Consider the following 21,051-nt stretch of genomic DNA (forward strand, 5'->3'; position numbering starts at 1 on the left):
AACATACTGAGCGATGCCGGCCAATAAATTGAGCATTAAACCTGTTTAATTTGCACATTTTACAAACAAAAACGCAGCTCAATTCACAGTAATAAAAGGGGGTAATCGAACGTAACACATTTCTACGTTAAAACTAGGCACTCGATTGGTCAAATGGATGCTCCGCTGATCTGCTCTCTTCGTAGTCTTCGTAAGTCTAAGGCACTGATTATCGCAATGAGTCGATGGATAAATAAGTTAATGATTGCAGGATATAGGCTATCAGGCTGCTGGCGAGTATGTGGTCTGTTTCAGTCGTCACTTGCTGCTGCTACGTCACTGAATCTGATTGGGATTCTGGCCGGCCCGCCGATTCTTCTCGAGTATCAAAGCGCGACTGCAAGCAAAACAAGAACACAGAGAATGATAAAAGGGGAAATTCAAAGCAAGTGGGCTTCCACTCACCGATAGCGCTCATAAAATCCCACAATGGTCCCCAGCTCTTGCTTGAAAAGTCGCACCAGCATGCTATCAAAGCCCTCCAGTTCCGGCAGACTGAACATGTTGAACTGAAGCAGGTGGTCCTTTGAAGAGTCCGCCTCGGAGTAGACGGCCAGCCACTTGGGGATTTCCTCGAGTAGATAAGGATTCGCCGGCACTAGAGCGTTGTGGGTATGCGTGGGCGGGGCGTAGAGTGAAGCCTCCGGGCGGATGGCCTTTGGCGGCTCCGCGGATGTCGTGTAAACATAGTACGAGGTCAGGCACGGATGCTGCCGTTGGCACTGCCCAGTGTACTGGTTCTCGTAGTATGTGCCATGTAGCTTGGACACAACCCGCCTCCATCCCACAGGCAAACCCTCCCGCTCCAGGGGATGATTCCAGTGAGTCGTATGAGCATTGTGGTCGATGTAGTACTTTCGTCCATGCAAGGTGTATTGCGTGGCCCAACCCGGAGGCAGGGGCAGCTCCTCGACCTCCGTGAGCGATTGCTGCGATGGCACCTTTTGAAGAGATCCATTCACACTGCCGCCGATTCCGCCCGCTCCACTCGGAGGTGTGCGGGGTGGTGCATACAAAGACTGCACTGAGGTAGAGGCGCCACGAATGCTGCCCGAGCTGCCGTCAAGGCCACTTCCGCTGAGAGATCCCCCACCACTTGCACCGGCACCAGGCACCGCTAGATGACCTTGGTGATGGGGCGGTGGTACCACGGCCAGCGTGGCAGAGGAAGCCGTGGTGTTGCTGTAGATCGGCGACTCTGACCGCTGCGACTGAGTGGCTCGCATCGAGGAAACGCGGTACGGATTCTCATAAATCGGGTAAGAGTCACTGGAGTAGCTGCCACCCAGGTGGGCCGCCAGTTGCTGGTGCTGTAGCTGCTGCTGTTGTTGCATGGGTGACCTACAAAAGCGAAAAAAAAGATTGTTTATAGAAACACCATACAAGTGACTCATCATCAGATGTATGAAGCGAATTCGTCATACCTAGTGGGGTGATACCTTGGCTGGCGATCCCTGAACGACATGCCGGCCGTATCAAAGCGCAATGTGGACCCGAAAGGGGTGGATGCATGCTGTTGGTGATGTTGCTGTTGGAGCTGCTGGGCTTGAGGTGGGGGGATAGCATAGTGGGCGGGAGAGTTCGGGCGCTGCGGCAGTTGCAACATATTCGCATAGGATGCACTTAGCATGCCCTGATCCGCATCGTAGCTAGCTGCCGCCATATGCGGATGCGGATGCTGCTGGCGCTGGGTGGTGGAGTAGCTGCGCTGAAATCCACCTGCAGCCGGGCCCGGTGACGGACTGGTCGGCAGCAACGGCGATGACTGCTGGCGACGCATCCGATCGATTTGCTCTATGTTTACATAGTTGCTGCTGCTGCTGCCAGCGCTGCCCTGACTCAGCTGGTTGCTGCTGGCCCGGAACTGATGGGGCGGCAGAGGCGGATGCGTATGCATATGGGTGTGGGAGTGATGGTTGTGCGGCTGAAGAGGCATCTGGCTCTGTGCCCGCCGGGCATGGTAGTAATCCGGCTGAGAGTCTGCGCAGGAATATGTGTTCCTGCTGGTGCTCGAACTGCGCGGATGGAACTCGCAACTGGGCGAGGTGCTTGCACAGCGCTGCAGCGTTTTCTTCTTGGACCGCTGGTCACTGGACCACACATTGATCACGGGTATCTCCGGCGGAGTGTCCTTCTTCACATACTTTCCCACCACGCCCTCCTTGTGCTGTTTCTCCTTGCTCCGGCGCGAGAGCATCGTCGGTTTTCGGTTGCACAGCAGAATTGTTAAATAGTTCATGCAGACTCTCTTTGCTCTCAAAAGTTTTTTCTTTTTTTACACCATTGTTAAAGCCAATTCTTTATTTTTATTTCCAGGTTTTTGTTATTCTGGTGGCATTATCCAGCACTTTTAGCGGCGCTTACGAGCACTGCGCGTCTTCCACAATCGATCGTCATAATGTATCGATAGTTCTTATATGTAGGTTAATTTAATTTTAATTATAATTATATTTTATTTTTATAATATTTTTATAATTGATTTTATTTTAAAAATTGAAAAAGTTTCACCGCTGATATTAAATTTATTGTCGCTAACTCTACTTTTAAAATCGGACACGAAATATTTAAAAATAATTATACAAATAAAATTATTTGAACAAAGATGCCGAGTTCTTTGAACGCATTCTTTAATAATCTTCAAAAGTCTAAAATGGTATTTTGTGAAATTTAAGACGTTTTGTAGATTTTAAATGATGATAGACAATAAATATTTGAATTTCCCGCCATATTCCCACCTGTTGCAATCGAAAATTTGTATCTGTGTGTGCGTGATCCCGATAGCATTAGTTCCCGCCATGCCGTCATCCGCTTGTTTTTGTTTATTTCTTTCATTCTCTTTTCAGCTTCAGAACGATCCACAATGGAAATATTTCTCCGGTTGCTGTTGATAGTCGTAAAGGTGCTTGCCGTGATCATCACTCCGATTTTGGATAAGTTTGTGTATCCGCAGAAACCCAAAAGGACCTTAGTACCTCCGATCAAAAATCCACTTCTCCTTTTGAGTATTCAGGAGCTTCGCAGTCGCCTTCGATCACGTCAGGTAACTCTTTAATTAAAAAAACAGATTTGTTGACCGAGCATGAGAACTTAATTCCGTGCCCTTATCATAAAACTAAAGGTCAATATTAGAGCTTATCATTTAACAGTCTAGCCAGTGAGTATTATCTTTAAAAATATAAATAAAATTTGTCAATCCCTTTTAGTTGACTTCTGTGGAACTGGTGAAGGCCTACATCGACCGAATCGAGAGCGTTAATTCCCATTTAAATGCGGTGATTGAATCTCGTTTTCCGGCTGCTTTGAAGGAAGCCCAAAATGCCGATGACCTTATAGCCGGATGCGCATCTTCAGAGGCGGTGGAGAAGCTTTTCGAAGGGCGTCCACTGCTGGGTCTGCCCATGACCGTCAAGGAGTCATGTGGCATCGAAGGCATGACATTCTCTGTGGGCAGCCTGTTCAGAAAAAATGTAAAAGCTAAAGCCGATGGCGATACTGTGAAACGATTGAAAACTGCTGGAGCTATTCCGCTTCTGATCTCTGCAACTCCGGAGTATTGTTTTAGCATTGAAACGGACACCTTGCTGAATGGACGATCTGTCAACCCGTACGACGATGAGAGGACTCCGGGCGGCAGCTCTGGAGGTGAGGTGAGTATAAAAAAATGAATAATTCATGAATAAAATCCAATAATTCCCATCCTCAGGGCTCTCTAAATGGCGCTGGAGCCTCTCTGTTTGGCATTGGATCGGATATTGGAGGATCCATTCGTATTCCCAGCCAGTATTGTGGCATCTTTGGGCACAAACCCTCGGGCAGAGCTGTTTCCACTAAAGGACACTTTCCCGACTCCACAGATTCGGATATCGAGCACTATCTGGTGGAGGGACCCATGACCCGGTTCGCCGTGGATCTCACCGACCTACTTCGAGTCATGGCAGGCGAAGAAAACTCTAAAAAGTTACGTCTAGCCGAACCAGTCCAATTGAATAAAATAAAAGTGAACTATGCACTCGGCTGGGAAGGCCTGAATGGACTCATACACATGCCTGTGGACGAGAACATACGGAACTCCATTTGCAGAGCAGCCACTCACTTGAAGACCCTTGGCCTAGAGGTGACTCAGTCCCAATTGCCCAATCTGAACAACTCTGTAGAAATGGCCCTTTCGGGAATCGCTGCACAATATGGCATGGTTTACCTGCTGGAAGGAGGATCCGAGGAGTCGGGTAAAGTTAAGCAGAACCTTTGGGAGATACTACGCAGTCTGGTGGGTCAGTCCAGTTACACAACAAATGCTCTGATGTTCGAACTTTTGCGACGTACAAACGCCTTCATGACCAGGGCAAAGGTGAACCAGTATCTGGAGGAGTCGCGGCTTCTCATCGGAGAGTTCAGCGTAAGTGAGCAATTAGTTAACACGCAAGTTATAGCCAGTTGTGCTCGAGGGAATTACATTAAAATCAGGTTAATTGTTATTTGTAAAGTCATCATAGTCATCAGATTGTACTTTGGTTTCCCAGTTATTATTCTGAATTGTAAAAAAAATTATGAGAAACCACATTTTATGTCGCAATCGTTATTTTTCGTGTAATAACCAATTGTAAAATACTTTTTTTTACTTCAACTATTATTGTATTTTGTAATAACAGAATTATGTATCTTATCTTTGTAGAAACTTCTCGGCGATAATGGCGTCCTACTGTTTCCCACCTTGAATTTACCGGCTCCGCGACACAAGTGGTCAGTATTTTCCCTCTGGGGCGTCGACTATACCCTGATCTTCAATGTTCTGGGTCTTCCGGTTACCCATGTGCCCATGGGCTTGGATGAACGGGGTCTTCCGTACGGATTTTCCATTATCGCTGGTCCAAATCAGGACCGATTGTGCCTTCGAGTTGCCGTGGAGCTAGAAAGGGCTTTTGGAGGCTGGAAGCCAGCGGTTCCCAACGAGCTAAATTTATAAATATAATTTATCTACCAAAGTAAAGAAAACAATGACAAAAAAAAAGTTTTTTGTTTTTAATTATATTTTGATCTTTAAACTTGGCGCGCTGAGAGTCAGATCTAAAAAAAATATCGGAATATATACAAAAAGTACATTTTTTCCTTCCGAACCGGGCGGGAATTTTCGAATTTTCGTCTTCGATGAATATTTGAACGTTATTCGTAACGATGATCAATGCTGCCAAGTTTTAATTAATAAAAATTGTTTTAATTATAGAAAAGAAAAGTTGATTAGTATATTGTATTTTATAATAAATTTTGTTATCTTAACTAAAGCTTTTAAGTTTAATTTTTTCAGTATTATAATTTACTTATTCACTTTTGTGCTAGTACTAGATGGATTTTATTTGTTTATTTTTTTTCATAAAATATAAATGAATAAAAAATAGCTTCATTCTAGTAGTTTAATTCGAATAAGCTTACTATGTTGTAATTGTTCTTAAGGATTTTTCTAAATAGCCTTCGTTTCTTACAACTTTAAAAAGCGATTTAGGTTGATCCAATTTGGCAGCACTGCCCTGTGGAACCTATTCTTATGTGTTAACCGGTTGGGAGAAATCGGAATTAAACAACCAAAAGTGGACTAACAAATCTTTTTATGAAGTCATAACTAACTTATACAGTAATTTTTTTTCTAATCCCCTCAAGAAAAACGAACTTAGTTTGCATTTAAAATCAGAGCGGTTAAGTACGAACCGGTTAAATTAAATACAAAACAGCTGTTTCGACTAACATTGGTCACACTTTTTTGAAACCAACATATGTTAGCCGCACCACAGTGGAACAAAACAGAGGAACAGCCGTGTTTTATCACCCACCTTTTTCGAGCTTGCCATCGACACTAGAAAGTCTCCACCGCCAAAACCGAGAACCAACTTGCGGCGAGCGGACGTGTTTCGTGCGTGGGTGAGAAGCAAAGAAGAAAAGGAACTTTAACTCAACTGCACGTTGGCTTGGACCAATTGTGGTGGTGTAGAAAGGAGCCCGCGTTTTCCCTCGCGTTTAATCAATTAAATAAAAAAAATAAAAGTGCGCGCGCTACAAGTGGACACACAACTGGATTTTTGGGTCCGACTTGGTTGCAACACAACACACTCATAGCAGCCAACTTGCCCCGAATTATAACGGGAAGTGGCTCAACAAGTGTCGGAGATTATCTAATAAACCAATCATAGAAAAAAATAATAGAAACGGGGAATAAATATCAATTTTGAAACAGTTTTATGTGAGAGAGTGTGCCTCTGTGTATATCAGTGTTTGCATATGTGTGTGAATCGAGCAGAAACGCTGAGCAGCAACAACAACAACAACAGCAGCAACAACTACAACTACAACTACAACGAAGCTACAACGGCAACGGCAACGTCAACAACACGCAACAACAATTGCTGTGAGTGCGACGGAGACAGCAACAGCGTGAGTCATAAAAGTGAAATGAAAATGCGGATAAAGAGAGAAGCGCCGTGTCTTCTGTTATTTATGCCAATCCAAAATACCAACAACAACAATCGCATTGGGGGTGAGTACAATCGAGCAACAACAACAAAAACAACAGAAAAGATTCGTCAATTACAGATTACAATAGAGCGGGGAATCTATTGAACATGCTGCTGGGCTAGAGGTAGAGCTATATAGAGCTTGAGGTGTAGGTTACAGGGGGTATTCTGCAAGCAATCCCCCTCTGAAATCAACCCAATCGTAGGTACGCCTCTGGGGGGGAACACACGTAAGCGTCAGCGTCTCCATTTCACGAAAAGCAACAAAAAAAACAGAAAAAAAAGCCAAGCTCGAGAGATCAGAGACTCGGAGTCAGTTACTTATACGTGACTCACAATTCGCGTGTCTTTCAAAAATAAAAGCAAAGAAGCGTTTCGTTTCGTTTCGTTCGCTGGCTGGCTGGCTAAACAGAAAAAACCAAAAAAAAAAATAATAAATACGAGTACAAATAAAACACAGAAAAAAATGTAAAGCAAAGCAGGTTTCTGAAGCGGCCTGGCAACGCTGAAAGAAACCAACTGAAAACCCGCTTTGAAACGACCTTTCGAGTACGAATTCATCGGCACAACAACAACAAGAACAGCAACAACAATAACAAGCCTGCAATAACAAGCCTCAGAGGGCGAAGCAGCAGAAGAGGCAGAAGAACGAGAGGGTTAGGAGGAGAAAAAGCAACAGCCTCAGCAACAACTTGAAACGAATTGGAGTTGGGAGCAGGCCAGACAGAGACAGAGACAGAGCGAGAGAGAGTGCAGTGGCAGTACCCAGTAGTGTCCCCCCAAAGGCTCCACATCAAAGACTGCGAAAATAATTGCAAATCTTTCACATTCTATTGCAAAAAATGGCAGTCAACACAGAAACCTAATCTTTTATTGCTAATTGTTAGAATAAAGTAAGTCATAAGTCATTATAAACAAACCAAAAAAAACAAGTAACTAAGATATTACGTCAGGTGGATCCAATAAAAGTTGAGAAACTAAAAATATAAATGATACAAAATACTACCCAATATTGAGGAGGAGAGGAGGAAAAAACCAGGCTGATAACTTGTTTTTCAGTTTTCTGCTAATTGGCACTTGGGCGCCCCCCACCCCCCTTTAAACCCCCTTTAAGCCCACACTTTGTCTCCAGACGCCCCTGTGTGTTGGCAATGCACTATTGGCATGCAATTTTACTTGTTTTCCTAGCCGCAAAAAAAAAAAAAAAAAAATTAAAACCAAAACCAGCCAACGACAACATAACTGAGCCAACATTTCCTGCCTGCGGTGGAAAAAAATTCGTTGTATTTTTTTTCTTTTTTTGAAATATTTTCTTTTTGAGGTCGCCTGGCTGATAAGAACGCTTCTATTCAGCATAAACACCCAACACACTACTGTTTATGTGGTGGAGCTGATAATGTCAGTGCTTTAACCCGTCAAGACCCCCTTGAAAAGGCTGAGGAAATGTAGCTATTATTTCAACTAATTTTTAGTTACTACTAATACTACTCTTGCTGGGCTTTCAAGCCATATCGGTATCGGAGGCGCTTACACTGCGTTTTCTAATTGTGCCCGTTCATTGTGATAAGCGACTTCCCAGGCAGCGTATGGTATGTATGTGGAAAGCTTTCGGGCTCGTCCGCTAATCAGCCAACAACTCCCGGGCCGAAATTAATGTCTTACGTCAGTTTTGGCAGCCGAAACGAAATATTTTTTGTTGTATTTTGCGAGTTATTTGAACACAGACTTGGCGCGACAAGTTTTTTTTTGCACTGCGGTCCGGTCCAGCAGTGTGTGGTGCTGACATCATAGGGTATAAAATTAAGCAAACTCTCATTTTAAATCAGAGAAACAATATTAATTCGGTTTACTTTTTGCAGCCAATCAGAAGGACTATCCCAACAAGCGGTCCAGGGAGAATCTGGTATGTGACGAGCAATCGTCACCAGTGACATCGACGACGTCATCCTCCACGGCAATGAACGGCGGCGGACGGACGCCGCCGCTGACCCGCAGCTGCTCCAGTCCGGCGGTATACGGTAAGTAGTGAAAGCTAACCCGTATGGGATTCCCCCTAAAACTATCTATCTTTGTGACTCAAACCCCGTAAAAAATGTCTGAAAAAGTAATATAATCTATAGTCGATGTTGATTTTACCAAATCTCTGGTTGATTCATGAAATATCCATCACTTTTACTCTCCAAGCATTAAGTTTTCCATTTTTGAGATAAATACCATACATATATTGTGCATCTCGAGCGGAACTGTTGAGCAGTCTCTCGATTGTTCTGCTTTGTTGCATATTTGCATGTCGGGAAATATATGAATTTGTGCTTATCATTGCATTTTATTTCCTACTCGGCCTTAGGCCTCCATCCCCCGACCCCCAATTACCCCCTTCTGATATAGTTCTACATGGCGATAAATTGTCTGAGATTGTCATACAATCTCTCCCTCCCCAGCTCTCGTTTAAGCTCTGCTTAACATTAAAAACAAACATTTTTGTTTTTGCTTCGGCACGTGCTGTGAGATAAATGCGAATTTATTGTCGCGCTCCCGTACTCGTTCATTTTTTTTTTTTAGTTACGAAATCGAGCTTTATATGTACTATACATGTGTATGGAAACACATGCAAATAAGCAAGAACCAACAAGAGCAATCATTTCAATGTCATACTCTCCAGTGAACTTTATTTTCATTACTCATTTCAGTTTTTGAATAATATGCTTCAGGGGTCTTCCTGGATTTTGTTGAATTTTTCCACCTGATTAGGTCGTGTTTCTCAGGAATCAAAGCTGTTATTCAGCAAATAATGTAGTTTTCCTGTAAAAATAGAATATTTATATTTATTAACTTGAAATTCTCATTAAAAACATTGTAATTCATAAGAAACTTAATTTATTACTGGAAAAAGGACTAGTTTTGATTAGTTTGGACACTCTAAGGTCTAAGGGCTCGTCACCTACTTGACCTACCGTTCACAATAGTATGGAAATTATAGGAAATACCCTTTCAAGTACTATTGGTCTATTGATGATCGTATTACCACTCCCATTGGTTATTTCTGTTAACCAAAATACACTTCTATAAAGAATATTTACTTCATAACTGAAAAAAGGACTAGTTTTGATCGTTTTGGTCACACTAAGGGCTACACTAATAGTATAGAAATGATAGGAAGTACCTTTTAAAAATCATTGATAATTGATCAATAGATGGAGGACCACTCCTACTGCGGATTTCTGTTTACCAAAATATACTTCTATAATCAATATTTTATTCATAACTCAAAAAGGAACTAGTTTTGTTTAGTTAGGTCACACTAAGGACTGCTGTTCGTCACCTACTTGGCCTACCGTTCAAATACCCTTTAAAAATCACGTATTATTGATCGATTGATGTATGACCACCACTCCCACTACCAAAATACACTTCCACTGAGTCACTCTGGCAAATATTTATATATTTATTTAATGAATTCTCTTAATTGCAATCGCACTACGTACTATCAGCTTTTCCGAGCTTGCGTAAATGCCGCAATGACAATCATCTTTACGTGTAAAGTTCCAACGTGGTGTTGGCACTGCGATTGGCTGCGATGACTAATGCAAGTGATTTCCGTGTGACCCACAAAGTGCAGTGCAGTACCCAAAAAAATAAACAAAAAAAAAACCAAACAGAAATTAAATATATACGACTTCAAGTTGCCATGGCTCAGAGTGCTATCAATTAACACGCAACCCAATGACAAATAATCGATGAGCCGGGTGGTGAAGTGGAGGGGTGGGGAGTGGGGAGGTAATAGCCAAAACCGCAGGGCATATGCTGGGCCCATTGGCAGCCCGCACTTCAATCTAAGTAATGCACTTAGAGAAATATTTTGATAAAGTTTTTAAAAAATTTTTATATGAAGACCCATTATGTATTTAAATAAAAAAAATTAATAAATAAATATGAATAATTTAAGAAAAATATATAAAAATAAATTTTTTCAAGTGTAGTTAGACTGTTAACAATTATAGATACACACATAGAGAGGAAACAACAAAAACAACAAAAAAATTACAAAAAAACAATTGCGCGGCTCATTGAGAGTGCTACGAACTCGGTACGGCCATGAGGCACCCCCTGCCCCTTGCCCCCCTAACACCACCCTCTGGCCTGCCCCCCGCGCCACCCTTCAACTTCGCCCACTGCCAATAAAAGTGAACCCAACTGAACTGCGACTATTATGCCCCTGTATGTGGCATGACTCATGCAACAGAAACAGCCGCAGCAGACGAATCGAATCGAAACGAAACTACTGGGTGGGCAGGAGGGAGGAAGACTACGAAAAAAAAAATAAACAATTTGTTGTAGCAAAATTTAGACATTGTATACAACAATAGATACAGATACAGATACAAATACACAGATACAGATACAGAAAAAGAGGGCCAGGCTAGGCCAGGCCGATCATTTGCCAGACTCTTTTTGTTGCATGACATCGCGAATTGGCAAAGATCCCACCCGATCCGACCCGACCCTATCCGATCCGACCACTTGGTACCGAGTTGTATTGTGCAGAACTTTTCCATTATTTACTCATCAAAACTAATGATCCGTTGTATCTATCTATGTATCTTACAGATATAGAAACACATCCCGCCTCGCCCGTGTTCCCGCATCTATTGCTGGGCAATGGCCGCGACGCCGACGATCCCAGCAGCGTGGGCGCCAACTGCGTGCTGAATGTTACCTGCCAGAGTCCCAGCGAGCGGTGTCTGGAGGGGCTCAAGTACATGCAGATCCCCGCCAGCGATACTCCTCACCAGAACATCAAGCAGTACTTCCAGGAGGCCTTCGACTTTATTGGTGAGTTTCTAGCAAATAAATAATATTTAAGGATATTATCTATGTATAAAAAATATTATTAGGAACTTCAAGATAAGAATTCTTCTAGGAAATTTAGCTAGACTTTCTTTGAGATTAGGGGCTGCCTAATTATCTTTTAACTGGAAAATATTTTTCAAGTCCAAGATTCCCAGAACCGAGCCGGAGAATCCGCGTTACGCTTAGTCATCATCTTGGGCCGATTGGCGATTGCTAAACGTGACTTGTTATTGGATGCCTGGCGGTCACTGGTCACTGGTCACTGTATTTTTGCATAACGGCTTTAGTCTGGCTTCCACTTGCCAGTCTTGCCAGCCTTTCTTTTTGCTGGAAAATCTTTGTTCTTGGTTATTATTTGTGCTGCCTTCAGCAGACTATACTTTTGTTAATTTTAAATGAAAATAATATGTACAATATGTACGAGAGAGAGAGAGAGATATATATAGCTATAGCCGTGGAATATAAAATGCTGACGTCAATCGCATTTTTCCATTTTCTATGTCCGAAGCTGTTCATCAAGTATTTTTGTTTTGCATTTTTTTTTATTTATTTTTTATAAGCAGCAGCTAATATCTCGGCACGTGTGCACGAGCTTTGTCATTCTGTGCTGTTTTTTTTTTTAGCTTTTCTCTGATTTAAGTTAAGTAGTGCAAATATTTCATTTAAAAACAAGCGCGAGAAAGCCCGAGTGGGCGACAGATGTCGACCTCCAAACAGTATGTATTTTGAGGTTGTACTTGGAAGCTCAAGAACTTGAGAATAATTAATATTTGAGTTAAAATTCATATAAGATATTGAGATATTTAAGATATTAAGACCCTACTGCGTAATTTCCAGAAAATATTGTATCTTTAAGATTCGACAAAATAGGGAACCCTAGGCTCCAATCCATAATCCTTCTCTCTCACTCTCTCTACATGTTATAGAAATCGGTTAGAGTGGGCAAGGAAGCTATGTATGTATATGCCTCCTCCTCTTTTCACTGTTTTTGTTGTTGGGGCAGCAGCATAACGGCTCCCACGCTATCGCTGCCTTGATTCCTGCCAGCCATCGTTCCTTGGGCCTCCTCCGTTCCTCCTTCGTTCGCCGGCACATTGTTTTTGCTGTTGCGTGTTGGCGTTGGCAGACAGCATGGCGGCAGCAATGTCTCTGCTTCTGTAGCTTTTTTGTTATTGTTGTTGTTGCTGTTACTGTTACTGTGTTGCGACTTCGGCTGCTATGACGTTGCTGCTCCTGCGCTTAAAATGGCTTTTCTTTTTTTTTTCCCTCTTGCTTTTACTCGCTTTGCTTTGGTTTGCATAATAGACCAAGATACACTGCAAATAAAATTTAATAATAAATAAATATTCAAAAATAATTAAATAATTTAACTCCTTTTAAATCCTTATAAAAGTTTACTTTTTTTTAACTTTTTATTTTAAATTCTTTATTTAAAGTCTTTATTGAGCTTATTATTATTCCTGAGTGTACCTCGGGTAATGGAAATTTTATGCATATTGCCAGCAACAACAACAACAACATAGTTTCAGGCAACAACGCTAACCAACCGCAAACGTCCTTTCTGATAAGGGTTGTCCTCGGGTTTCCTGGGCAGCACTGTAATTTCGGCCAGCACTGTGTGCCGTTAGCATGATGACTCATCGTGCAATGTGGAACACAAAGAGCGAGACGGCGAACAAGAGTGGGTGGATGGGGTGGAGGTGGCGGTGGCAGTGGTGATGGTGGTGGTAGTGAGGGATAGCACGCGCTCCTTGTTTGTAGCATTCAGTCAGCCGCATCGATTTTTCAGTTGGCTTCTTATTGTTGCTATTTATTGCGCCGCCAGCAGCAACGAACGGCACTCTTCGCCCCCCTCCCCCCATCCTCCCCGCCAGCTCGGTTTCTTTTGGCATATGTTCTATTTTTGTAAACATTTTCTGTTCCTGTTTATGAGTCATCGTCGTCATCGTTCTGCTTTTTTGGGTTATCCTTGTGCGTGTGGCCCCGACGACGGCTGATGTTTATGTTATTGTTGTTGTTGCGGATGTCAGGTGTGCGAGCAGCAACAGCTGCTCCTACTCTTTCTCGCTACTCTCTTTCCAGATCACTCTATTAACTGTTATACAGCATCCTACAGATCTTTCTCTTTGTTTGTACTCCCACCCACCCCTAAAGGTGGAGTGTGGTAAGCAGGATGTTCTTAAGGGTTAAGCCCATTAGGGATTTTGTTCCTTGGCATCTGAAAACGACACCCCCTTGTTGTATTCCTCCCACCCTGATAAAATAATGCGTACGCCCATGTTCTCAAGTATTATTTTTATAAATGCTCTACCTCTCTGCCTCTCACTCAAAGCACATTAGTACTCAGGCACGAAGTAACGGTGATGGGTGAGGAGGAGGTCGAAGCCGAGGAGGAAGGAGAATATTGTACCGAGTGCATGACTCATGATTTCGTTTCTCTGTTTGTGTTTGTGTGTTTGCGTTTGCTTTTGTATGATTGTGATTGTGTTTGCTGCTGCCTTTTGCGCATTCATTTTTTGGTTTGCCGTCGTCACCTTATGCCTATTATTATTGTTTTATTTTGTCCAAGTGTACTGCTGCTTCTTCTTCTTCTTATGATTTTTTAACGTCTTTTCGCCTCCATTCATTATAACAGCACTTTGTGTGCTGCAAAAGCACTCTTTTTTGATAAAAGGAGGGGGTCAACGGGGGGGGAGGAAGCACCGCTATGCCAAGCTTAAAATGAGCTCAACGTTGGCAGAGGCGCCGGCCGAGGCTCATTAGTGTAGTTGTAGTTGTAGTTGTTGTTGTTGTCGGATAATGCTAATGTCATTATGCTGTGTCATTAACATGAATGATAAACCGAGACAGTCACTTGGCCTAGAAAGCAATCAAAGCCTCAATTGTGGGGAAACGGTACCTGTAGCTATCTTTTGTCTCACTCTCTCTAAAGGACGTTTTTTGAGGAATTATTTTAGCCTTTATTTTAGTTGGTTACCTACAAAACTTGCTCTATCTAGCGCTTTCTAGCTTTTTTCTTATCACTTGGAGGCCTAATCAATTGGTCGAGCTATCGCCACGGTGTCTGTGCTGACTGTACCCACATACACAGATACATATGAACCATTATTTACCTTCAAATTGTACATATGTATGTATGTATGTATTAGTATTATTTGTGCGTCAAGATATCAAGACATCAACTTTTATCTGCCAGCCCTCTTGGCTTACTTAATCTAAGTAAAGGCTATATAACGTATAGTCTATGCATAGGTATTCCAGAAGTAAATACGGGTTACTTTTACGGGTAGAGGCACTCACACAACCTATGAAGCAGCTAAGTAAACAGCTAGAGGGAGGCACCTCTAGAACATTTGGTGATAGCAGTGTTCTATATACTCTACATACAGCTGATAAGATAAAACTATACAAACGTACATACATATGGAGTTCTAAACATGATGAAGTTGGAATACCTTTTTGAAGGAGGGATCTTTTAATAAAAGCTACTCGTATAATAGTATATGCTACTTGTGCCCCCAAAAAGAGCAGTCCTGCCACTAATGAGTAATCGAAAATCCGTTGGCAGCAACAACCAAAAATCCGAGGTGACATTTTTGTTGGCCCCCGTGCGCATAATTTCAATATTCGTCAGCCGGCTATTTTTAAAATGCAAAAGCGACCGACCCAGCGAGAAATAAACAGAAAATCTTCGCACAGGAATTTCGAATACGACTTCAGGTTTTTTTTTTATTTTTTTGGGTCTTGGTGTTGTGCCGGGCGCATGAGAAATGCGAATTATAAGGCACTTAATCATTTTACAGGGAACCACGCCCACGTATATCGTACTTCCTCTTTTTATTTATTTTCCTTTCTTTGCCGCTATTGCGCCCGCGCACTGTTTTTGCGCGCAATTTGTTTATGAGACTTTTGCGCATGCTCTTTATGAATCACTCGAGGAGAGCCCCACTCAATCACCTTTCCCCCTCACACCTCACTCAGTAACTCACCCACTCACCACTACCTCTGCCCCTCTCGTTCGCACCTACTACTTTGCGGATTGTTGCCAACTTCAAAGTGCAGGCAGAGTTTTTGTGAGCTTTGTTGTTGTTGTTTTTGTTTTTGTTTGTTTCCGTATGACTCGTCTCGTCAAAGTCGAGCTTCGCCAAGTTGAAGGTCAAGCCGAGAGTATCCCCCACCCCCCCCCTCTCCAAACTGCCTTTGTCTCTCGAATGATTCAGCGCCGCCTTATCGCCATTTAAGTGTCCTGGCACCTGCCGCCGTCGCACTCATGCTGTCTCTTTCTGGCTGAATCAGAATATGGATGGACGGACGGAGGGATGAGTAAGCGGGCATTCTTCGTCGCCGATAAACAGTCGCCGAAAGTAATTAAATATTTTGAAAAAAATAAACAAAACTACTTGTTGCTTGACAACATATACTATCCTGATCCATGTTGCATAATAATAGAGTTCAAGTCTAGTTCCTCTTATTAGAATATAATCATCAATAGATCAGTCCTATATTCTTAGCTTCCAGGTACTGATGGTTCTCTTGAAGTATCTTTTTTTCAACTCTGGCTTGCTGTTTTGTTATTGTTATTGTTTTGTGGACATGAGTCAGAGTTTAGCGCCCTGGGAGACACTGACACTGCCTGGGTTGACCCTTGGGTTCTGAAAAGCAAGACTCCCAGGTCCGGAATCCGAGATCCGGCTCTTAATCATCGCGTGGAAAGTGAAACGGGAGTGATATATTGGCCAATCGGACATTGAGAACCAGAACTCCGAGTCATCATCATTGTGGAGAGACATGGATGTCTACTACACTTAAAAAAAACTCTACAAAAAAGATAATATTATTAACTAACTATTAAGGTTTTATACTAAAAATACAGAATTTATTCCTCATTTAGTTATAAACTTTAAAAAAGAACTTAGTTAGATTTTTGTTCAGTGTATGCACCATACAGATTCACTTCCACTGCCTCGCAGCTGTCAGACAGTTGTCTGCCACTTGGCCCACTTCTGGGCCGAAATCACCAGATGACGCATACGCATTCTGGGGACCGGCTACTGTTGCACTTAATCATAGGAATCCCAATCAGAATCGGTGAGAAATGAAAGTGGGAGGCTTTTTGGGGGTTGACGGCGGCGGCATTACGCATCGCCCCTAAAATGGGGAGTCACGACTATTAGCCCTGTGGTATGGAATGGTATGGTAATGGTGGGCACGACTTTTAGGGATCACTCAGCCATACTCATCGGTGGACTATGTGACCGCGCCGGTAAACTGGAACTTAGTCATGAATAAGTGCGGCACTATTGGCGCTTACTAAGCTTCCCAGCATGTTGCACATATATGTGTCATTTGAAAAATAAACAATTACCTAAGCTTGGCTTCCCGATAATCTGACAAAGCTTCAACATATGTATCTAGTTTCGAGTTCCAGTTTCTATAAATGGAACAAAGATGGATAGTTATTTTCAAGATACTTGGGACTTGAGATACTAAAAAGAGAAAAGATACATTGGCTAAGATAGGACTAGGTCCTGTCCAATCCTCTCCTAATTGGATAGTTCCTTATACTTTAAGATATAAGATACTTCAGACTTGAGATACTAATAAGAGAAAAGATACAGAGGCTAAGATTAGGACTAGGTCCTGTCCATTCCTCTCCTAGATGGATAGTTCCTTACAAGATACTTCAGACTAAAGATGCTAAAAAGAAAAAAAGATATAGGGGTTAAAGTAGGACTAGGACCTGTTTACTCCTATCCTAACTGAACCTAATAGTTTAACCAACCACCTAACCACCTAAACTCCTAATACAGTTACTAACCTAATACAGATCCTATCCTAATACTATACCTTATAGGTACACCCCACACTTGACTCTATTGTTACTCAATCTAGAATTTTGCGAAATCCATTCAGTTACTTCTTGGGAGTTTTGTTTCGAAACTCCCCCCGTTTCGGGGCCGTTTTCCTAGCCACATGAGTCATGGCGTCTACGCGAGACATACAGCGCGTTTTTATGTCCGATTTTAACTGACTGAACGACTGGGTCATTAACTAAGAGGATTTATGGCCCAGAAGAAGGGGGCTGGGAGAGGTGACACGGCCAGAATGAAACGGGACGGTGACCAATTGTCTGCCATTGTACGCTTAATGATCATCTTTCTTTATCTGAGGGGCTATTTTTGGCCAGCCTATACATAGGTTGGTATTTTTTATTTCTTTTTTAATTTTTGATTCATTTTTAATACACTGAAAGAAAAAAGACTTCTTAAGCTAGGGGATATATAATATCTATCTATTTGGAAACTCTGACGTGCAAATGTACTCAAAGGCCTTCAATTTTAGTGATTATGTTATCATCGATTATTTATTTATGATGGATTTTCCCCAGGCTGTACTTAGTTGCCATATCATGGTAGAACGATGTGATATCACTAGTCTAAGTGGGGTGGGGTTGTGGGGTGGAGTGGAGTGGAAACTGCAATTCATAATGGTGTTTGAAAATGCGAATCCCTAGTTTGGCGTTGTGTGGGAATGGTGTCCTTATCGGTGTCTACTTTGCACCCATTCATTGATAAATCGGGAATACTGTGTGTTATCTCACCTGGCCGCTCTTGCCACTTGAATTGGAAAAAAGGGGGAGGGGGGCAGGCTGGCTGGTTGCAATTCCAAGTGCGTTACACGCGCCTTCCATGTTTATCGCTGATATCACCATCATCGGAAAGGGTTTTATATGAAACATGTCTGTAGAACTTTAGAGGCCCATCACGGGCATGGTGACTAACAAGGCTTCTTTCGAGTTATCAACTGTTTGGAAATCAGACAAGTGTCGACTTGTTTGCATTATGAGTAAGCATCGATTAGGAAAGGCTCCCCGAACCCACCGTCCTCCCTACTCCGTTCCATTCAGTTTTTGTTTCATTTCATTATATTTTTTTTTTGTATATTTTTTTCAGCCCGTCACCAAAATCACACCACAACTCCTGGCCGATAAGATATCAGTGGGCAGTGGGGTGTGGGGTGGTGGCAGTGATTACAGGCAGGCTTCCATAACCCGAAAATACGAAGAATTCTAGTTTAAGGGGTGTGTTCTAGAAGCGGGGGAGAGATATGTACTTCCAAATGTATCTGCAAGATATTTTATACACTTTATTATTTGAGCCTTGGATGAAAAAAAAAAAAAGTACGCCGTATGCTGTGGATTCTTCTGGGTTCTCTTCCTCTTCCTCCTTCTCTGGTTGTCTGCTTCTTCCTGCTGTTGCTTATCTTGCCCAAAAATAACAACGTAAATTATGAGTTAATGTGCCCCACGTGTGTGTGTGTGCGAGTGTGTGTGTGTGCTCGTGTGAGGGTATAAAAATGTTCTGTCAATAAGCTTTGTGCTCAATGTTTTTGTTGTTGCTGGCAGCAATGGACGATGATGACTCATCCAGCAAAATTCACACAGTTAAGTTTAGCGGGAGAGAGTGGGCAGAGCGGCAGAGTTGAGGTGGGAGAGCGCGCCAGAGGTGGCGAGTAGTGAGAACGGCCACACTCACCAACACACACACACACAGACCACTATCGACAGCCGCATCAAGAGCACAGGCACAAAAACAAAAACAACAACGAGAAAGAAGAAGGCAACATCATCGAAATTCGACAGCCAGAGACTTGAAAGTTTCTCCCTCCAGTTAGAGATGCTGAAATATTAAACTTTTAAATAATATTTAAGATCTTATAATAAAATATAATCAATAATGTTGAGCAGCTTAACTAAAACATCCATTATTTCTATTTTATTTACAGAGGATGCCAGGATAACGGGATCTCGTGTTCTGCTCCATTGTCACGCGGGCATCTCGAGGAGCGCCACCATCGCCATCGCCTATGTGATGCGGTACAAGTCACTCTCCCTCCTGGAGGCCTACAAGCTGGTGAAAGTGGCCCGGCCGATCATCTCGCCCAACCTGAACTTCATGGGCCAGCTGCTGGAGCTGGAGCAGAGTCTGCGCAAGAGCGGAGTCCTGGCGCCAGCCACTCCGCTCCTGAATAGTCCCAGTATTCATGCAGGCACTACGGTGGGAGGATGTGTAGCATCATCTAGTCAACTATTGGAGCAGCCAGAGCAGGAGGAAATCGAGGAACAGAGACAGAATAGGAGGGAGCGGGAGCGGGAGAATAGGTCCAAGTCGGACAGCGAGGCCATGGATGAGGATGTCTACGACTATGACGATGTGGACAGTGGAGCCGGCAGCTTGGCTGGGAGCAACTGCTCCTCGCGGTTGACCTCACCCCCGATCACGCCCGACGACGAGGCGCCCAGCACTTCAGCGGCTGCGTCCTCAGTGTCGGAACTGGACTCCCCGGGATCGACTAGCTCGTCAAGCGGAATGTGCTCCCTGATGCAATCGAATAACAGCCCAACTCCTGCATCCTGCGCCGCTGCCACCACTAGCAAGCTATCATCCTCGTCGCTGCTCTCGCCCACACGGCAGCTGGCGGTGTTTAAGCGCAACTCACCGGCCAAGCTGAGGTTGGACCTGGCGTCCAACTACTGCCCCGCCTCGCCCCTCCCCAAGTCCATCTCCTGCATCGCAATCCCATCCACCCCCACTGGCGAGAAGGCGCCGGCGGACAGGAGCAATCACCTGTCGCGGGACTGAGATAGAAAGAGCCAGAGCCGCCGCAAAGCAGCTGTGAATAGAAAGAAAAGATACGGCCCCAAGGTGGTTTCATTATGATTGTAAATTGTACTTTTTTTTACCAAAAAAAACTAAAAACTATTTTGAGGAATTGTTTAGTTTTTTAGGAAAAAACAAATTACATTTTATCATTACCAAATGTAAGTCGTAAAAATGGCTGATAAAACTTCCTATATAAGCAAGGTGATGATATCCACCTCTGTGTATATTGTACATACAAACGTACCTAAAAACAAAAACAAGGAATGAGGAATGCTAAGGGCAGCCTAAGAGCTTTTGTAATGTATTTCTCCCCTGAAGAATTAATCCAAAACATGCAACCCATCAACAGTTTGTTGCAAAATGAAAGATAACCTCGTATATTATAATTTAGCATAAACCTAGCCATAAGTGATTCTTAACTATATCTATACACACATAAACTATATATTAAACTTTAAATAGAACAATGAAAATCCGAAATGCACTGCAACAATTTCTGCTGACTTGCCACACACCACACACCACCAACCTCTCCAACTCCCTATGGTTTCAACAATTATGAGAAACAAATCCGCCATATACACTGCAAAGATCTTATCAAAACTGTTCTAAGTTTTATCAAACCGCTTTAGCCACCCACACATTTAATTTAGTATCTTTTGGAAATAAGGAAAGAGTTTGTGTTTGTGTTTTCTAGTTTTAGTTATTTATATGAAGCGAGCGCGTGAGTTGGTCATGAATGCTATTTAATTCACATGTATTAGGCTGTAAGCAACTAGACTAAGCTACACATCCATAAAGTGTAACCATTGTGTTAAGTAAATGGAAATTTTGAAAAGTAACTAAACCTGATGGTCTTTTTCTTTCAACTTTTGAACAGAACCGCTCAAAACAAAGATAGTGCTGCAAAAGCTTTTGGGTTTGTCGACTTAACAACACTGACCAGGGCTACGCAAAATATCGTTATTTATCGAATAAATGCGTTAATTAAACTTTTG

At 42.8% G+C, this 21,051-nt stretch overlaps 3 protein-coding genes across 4 annotated transcripts; 2 read left to right on the forward strand and 1 right to left on the reverse strand.

Annotated features, from left to right (window-relative positions):
* Positions 1-28: 28 nt before the first annotated feature.
* Positions 29-2,396, reverse strand: sav (scaffold protein salvador). The gene is made up of 3 exons (XM_017246690.3): positions 1,464-2,396; positions 445-1,380; positions 29-376 (listed from the first exon to the last, which is right to left on the reverse strand). The coding sequence occupies exons 1-3, from the start codon at positions 2,276-2,278 to the stop codon at positions 316-318; spliced, it is 1,812 nt and encodes a 603-aa protein (XP_017102179.2). The 5' UTR covers positions 2,279-2,396; the 3' UTR covers positions 29-315.
* A 486-nt stretch (positions 2,397-2,882) lies between these two features.
* On the forward strand, positions 2,883-5,030 carry LOC108128557 (fatty-acid amide hydrolase 2-A). Its single transcript, XM_017246234.3, has 4 exons — positions 2,883-3,079; positions 3,243-3,686; positions 3,743-4,435; positions 4,712-5,030. The coding sequence occupies exons 1-4, from the start codon at positions 2,900-2,902 to the stop codon at positions 5,000-5,002; spliced, it is 1,608 nt and encodes a 535-aa protein (XP_017101723.2). The 5' UTR covers positions 2,883-2,899; the 3' UTR covers positions 5,003-5,030.
* An 803-nt stretch (positions 5,031-5,833) lies between these two features.
* puc (puckered) lies at positions 5,834-20,900 on the forward strand. 2 transcript variants are annotated; one of them, XM_017246532.3, is made up of 4 exons: positions 5,834-6,562; positions 8,399-8,557; positions 11,148-11,372; positions 19,176-20,900. In XM_017246532.3, exons 1-4 carry the CDS (start codon positions 6,307-6,309, stop codon positions 20,030-20,032), a joined length of 1,497 nt encoding a protein of 498 aa, XP_017102021.2. In that variant the 5' UTR covers positions 5,834-6,306; the 3' UTR covers positions 20,033-20,900. The 2 variants fall into 2 exon arrangements, with proteins under 2 accessions (XP_017102021.2, XP_070138259.1); XM_070282158.1 differs by lacking the exon at positions 5,834-6,562 and having other exon boundaries at positions 8,417-8,557; positions 19,178-20,900.
* The last annotated feature ends 151 nt before the right edge of the window (positions 20,901-21,051 follow it).

This window comes from Drosophila bipectinata, chromosome 3R, assembly GCF_030179905.1.
Source record: "Drosophila bipectinata strain 14024-0381.07 chromosome 3R, DbipHiC1v2, whole genome shotgun sequence".
Lineage (NCBI taxonomy): Eukaryota > Metazoa > Arthropoda > Insecta > Diptera > Drosophilidae > Drosophila > Drosophila bipectinata.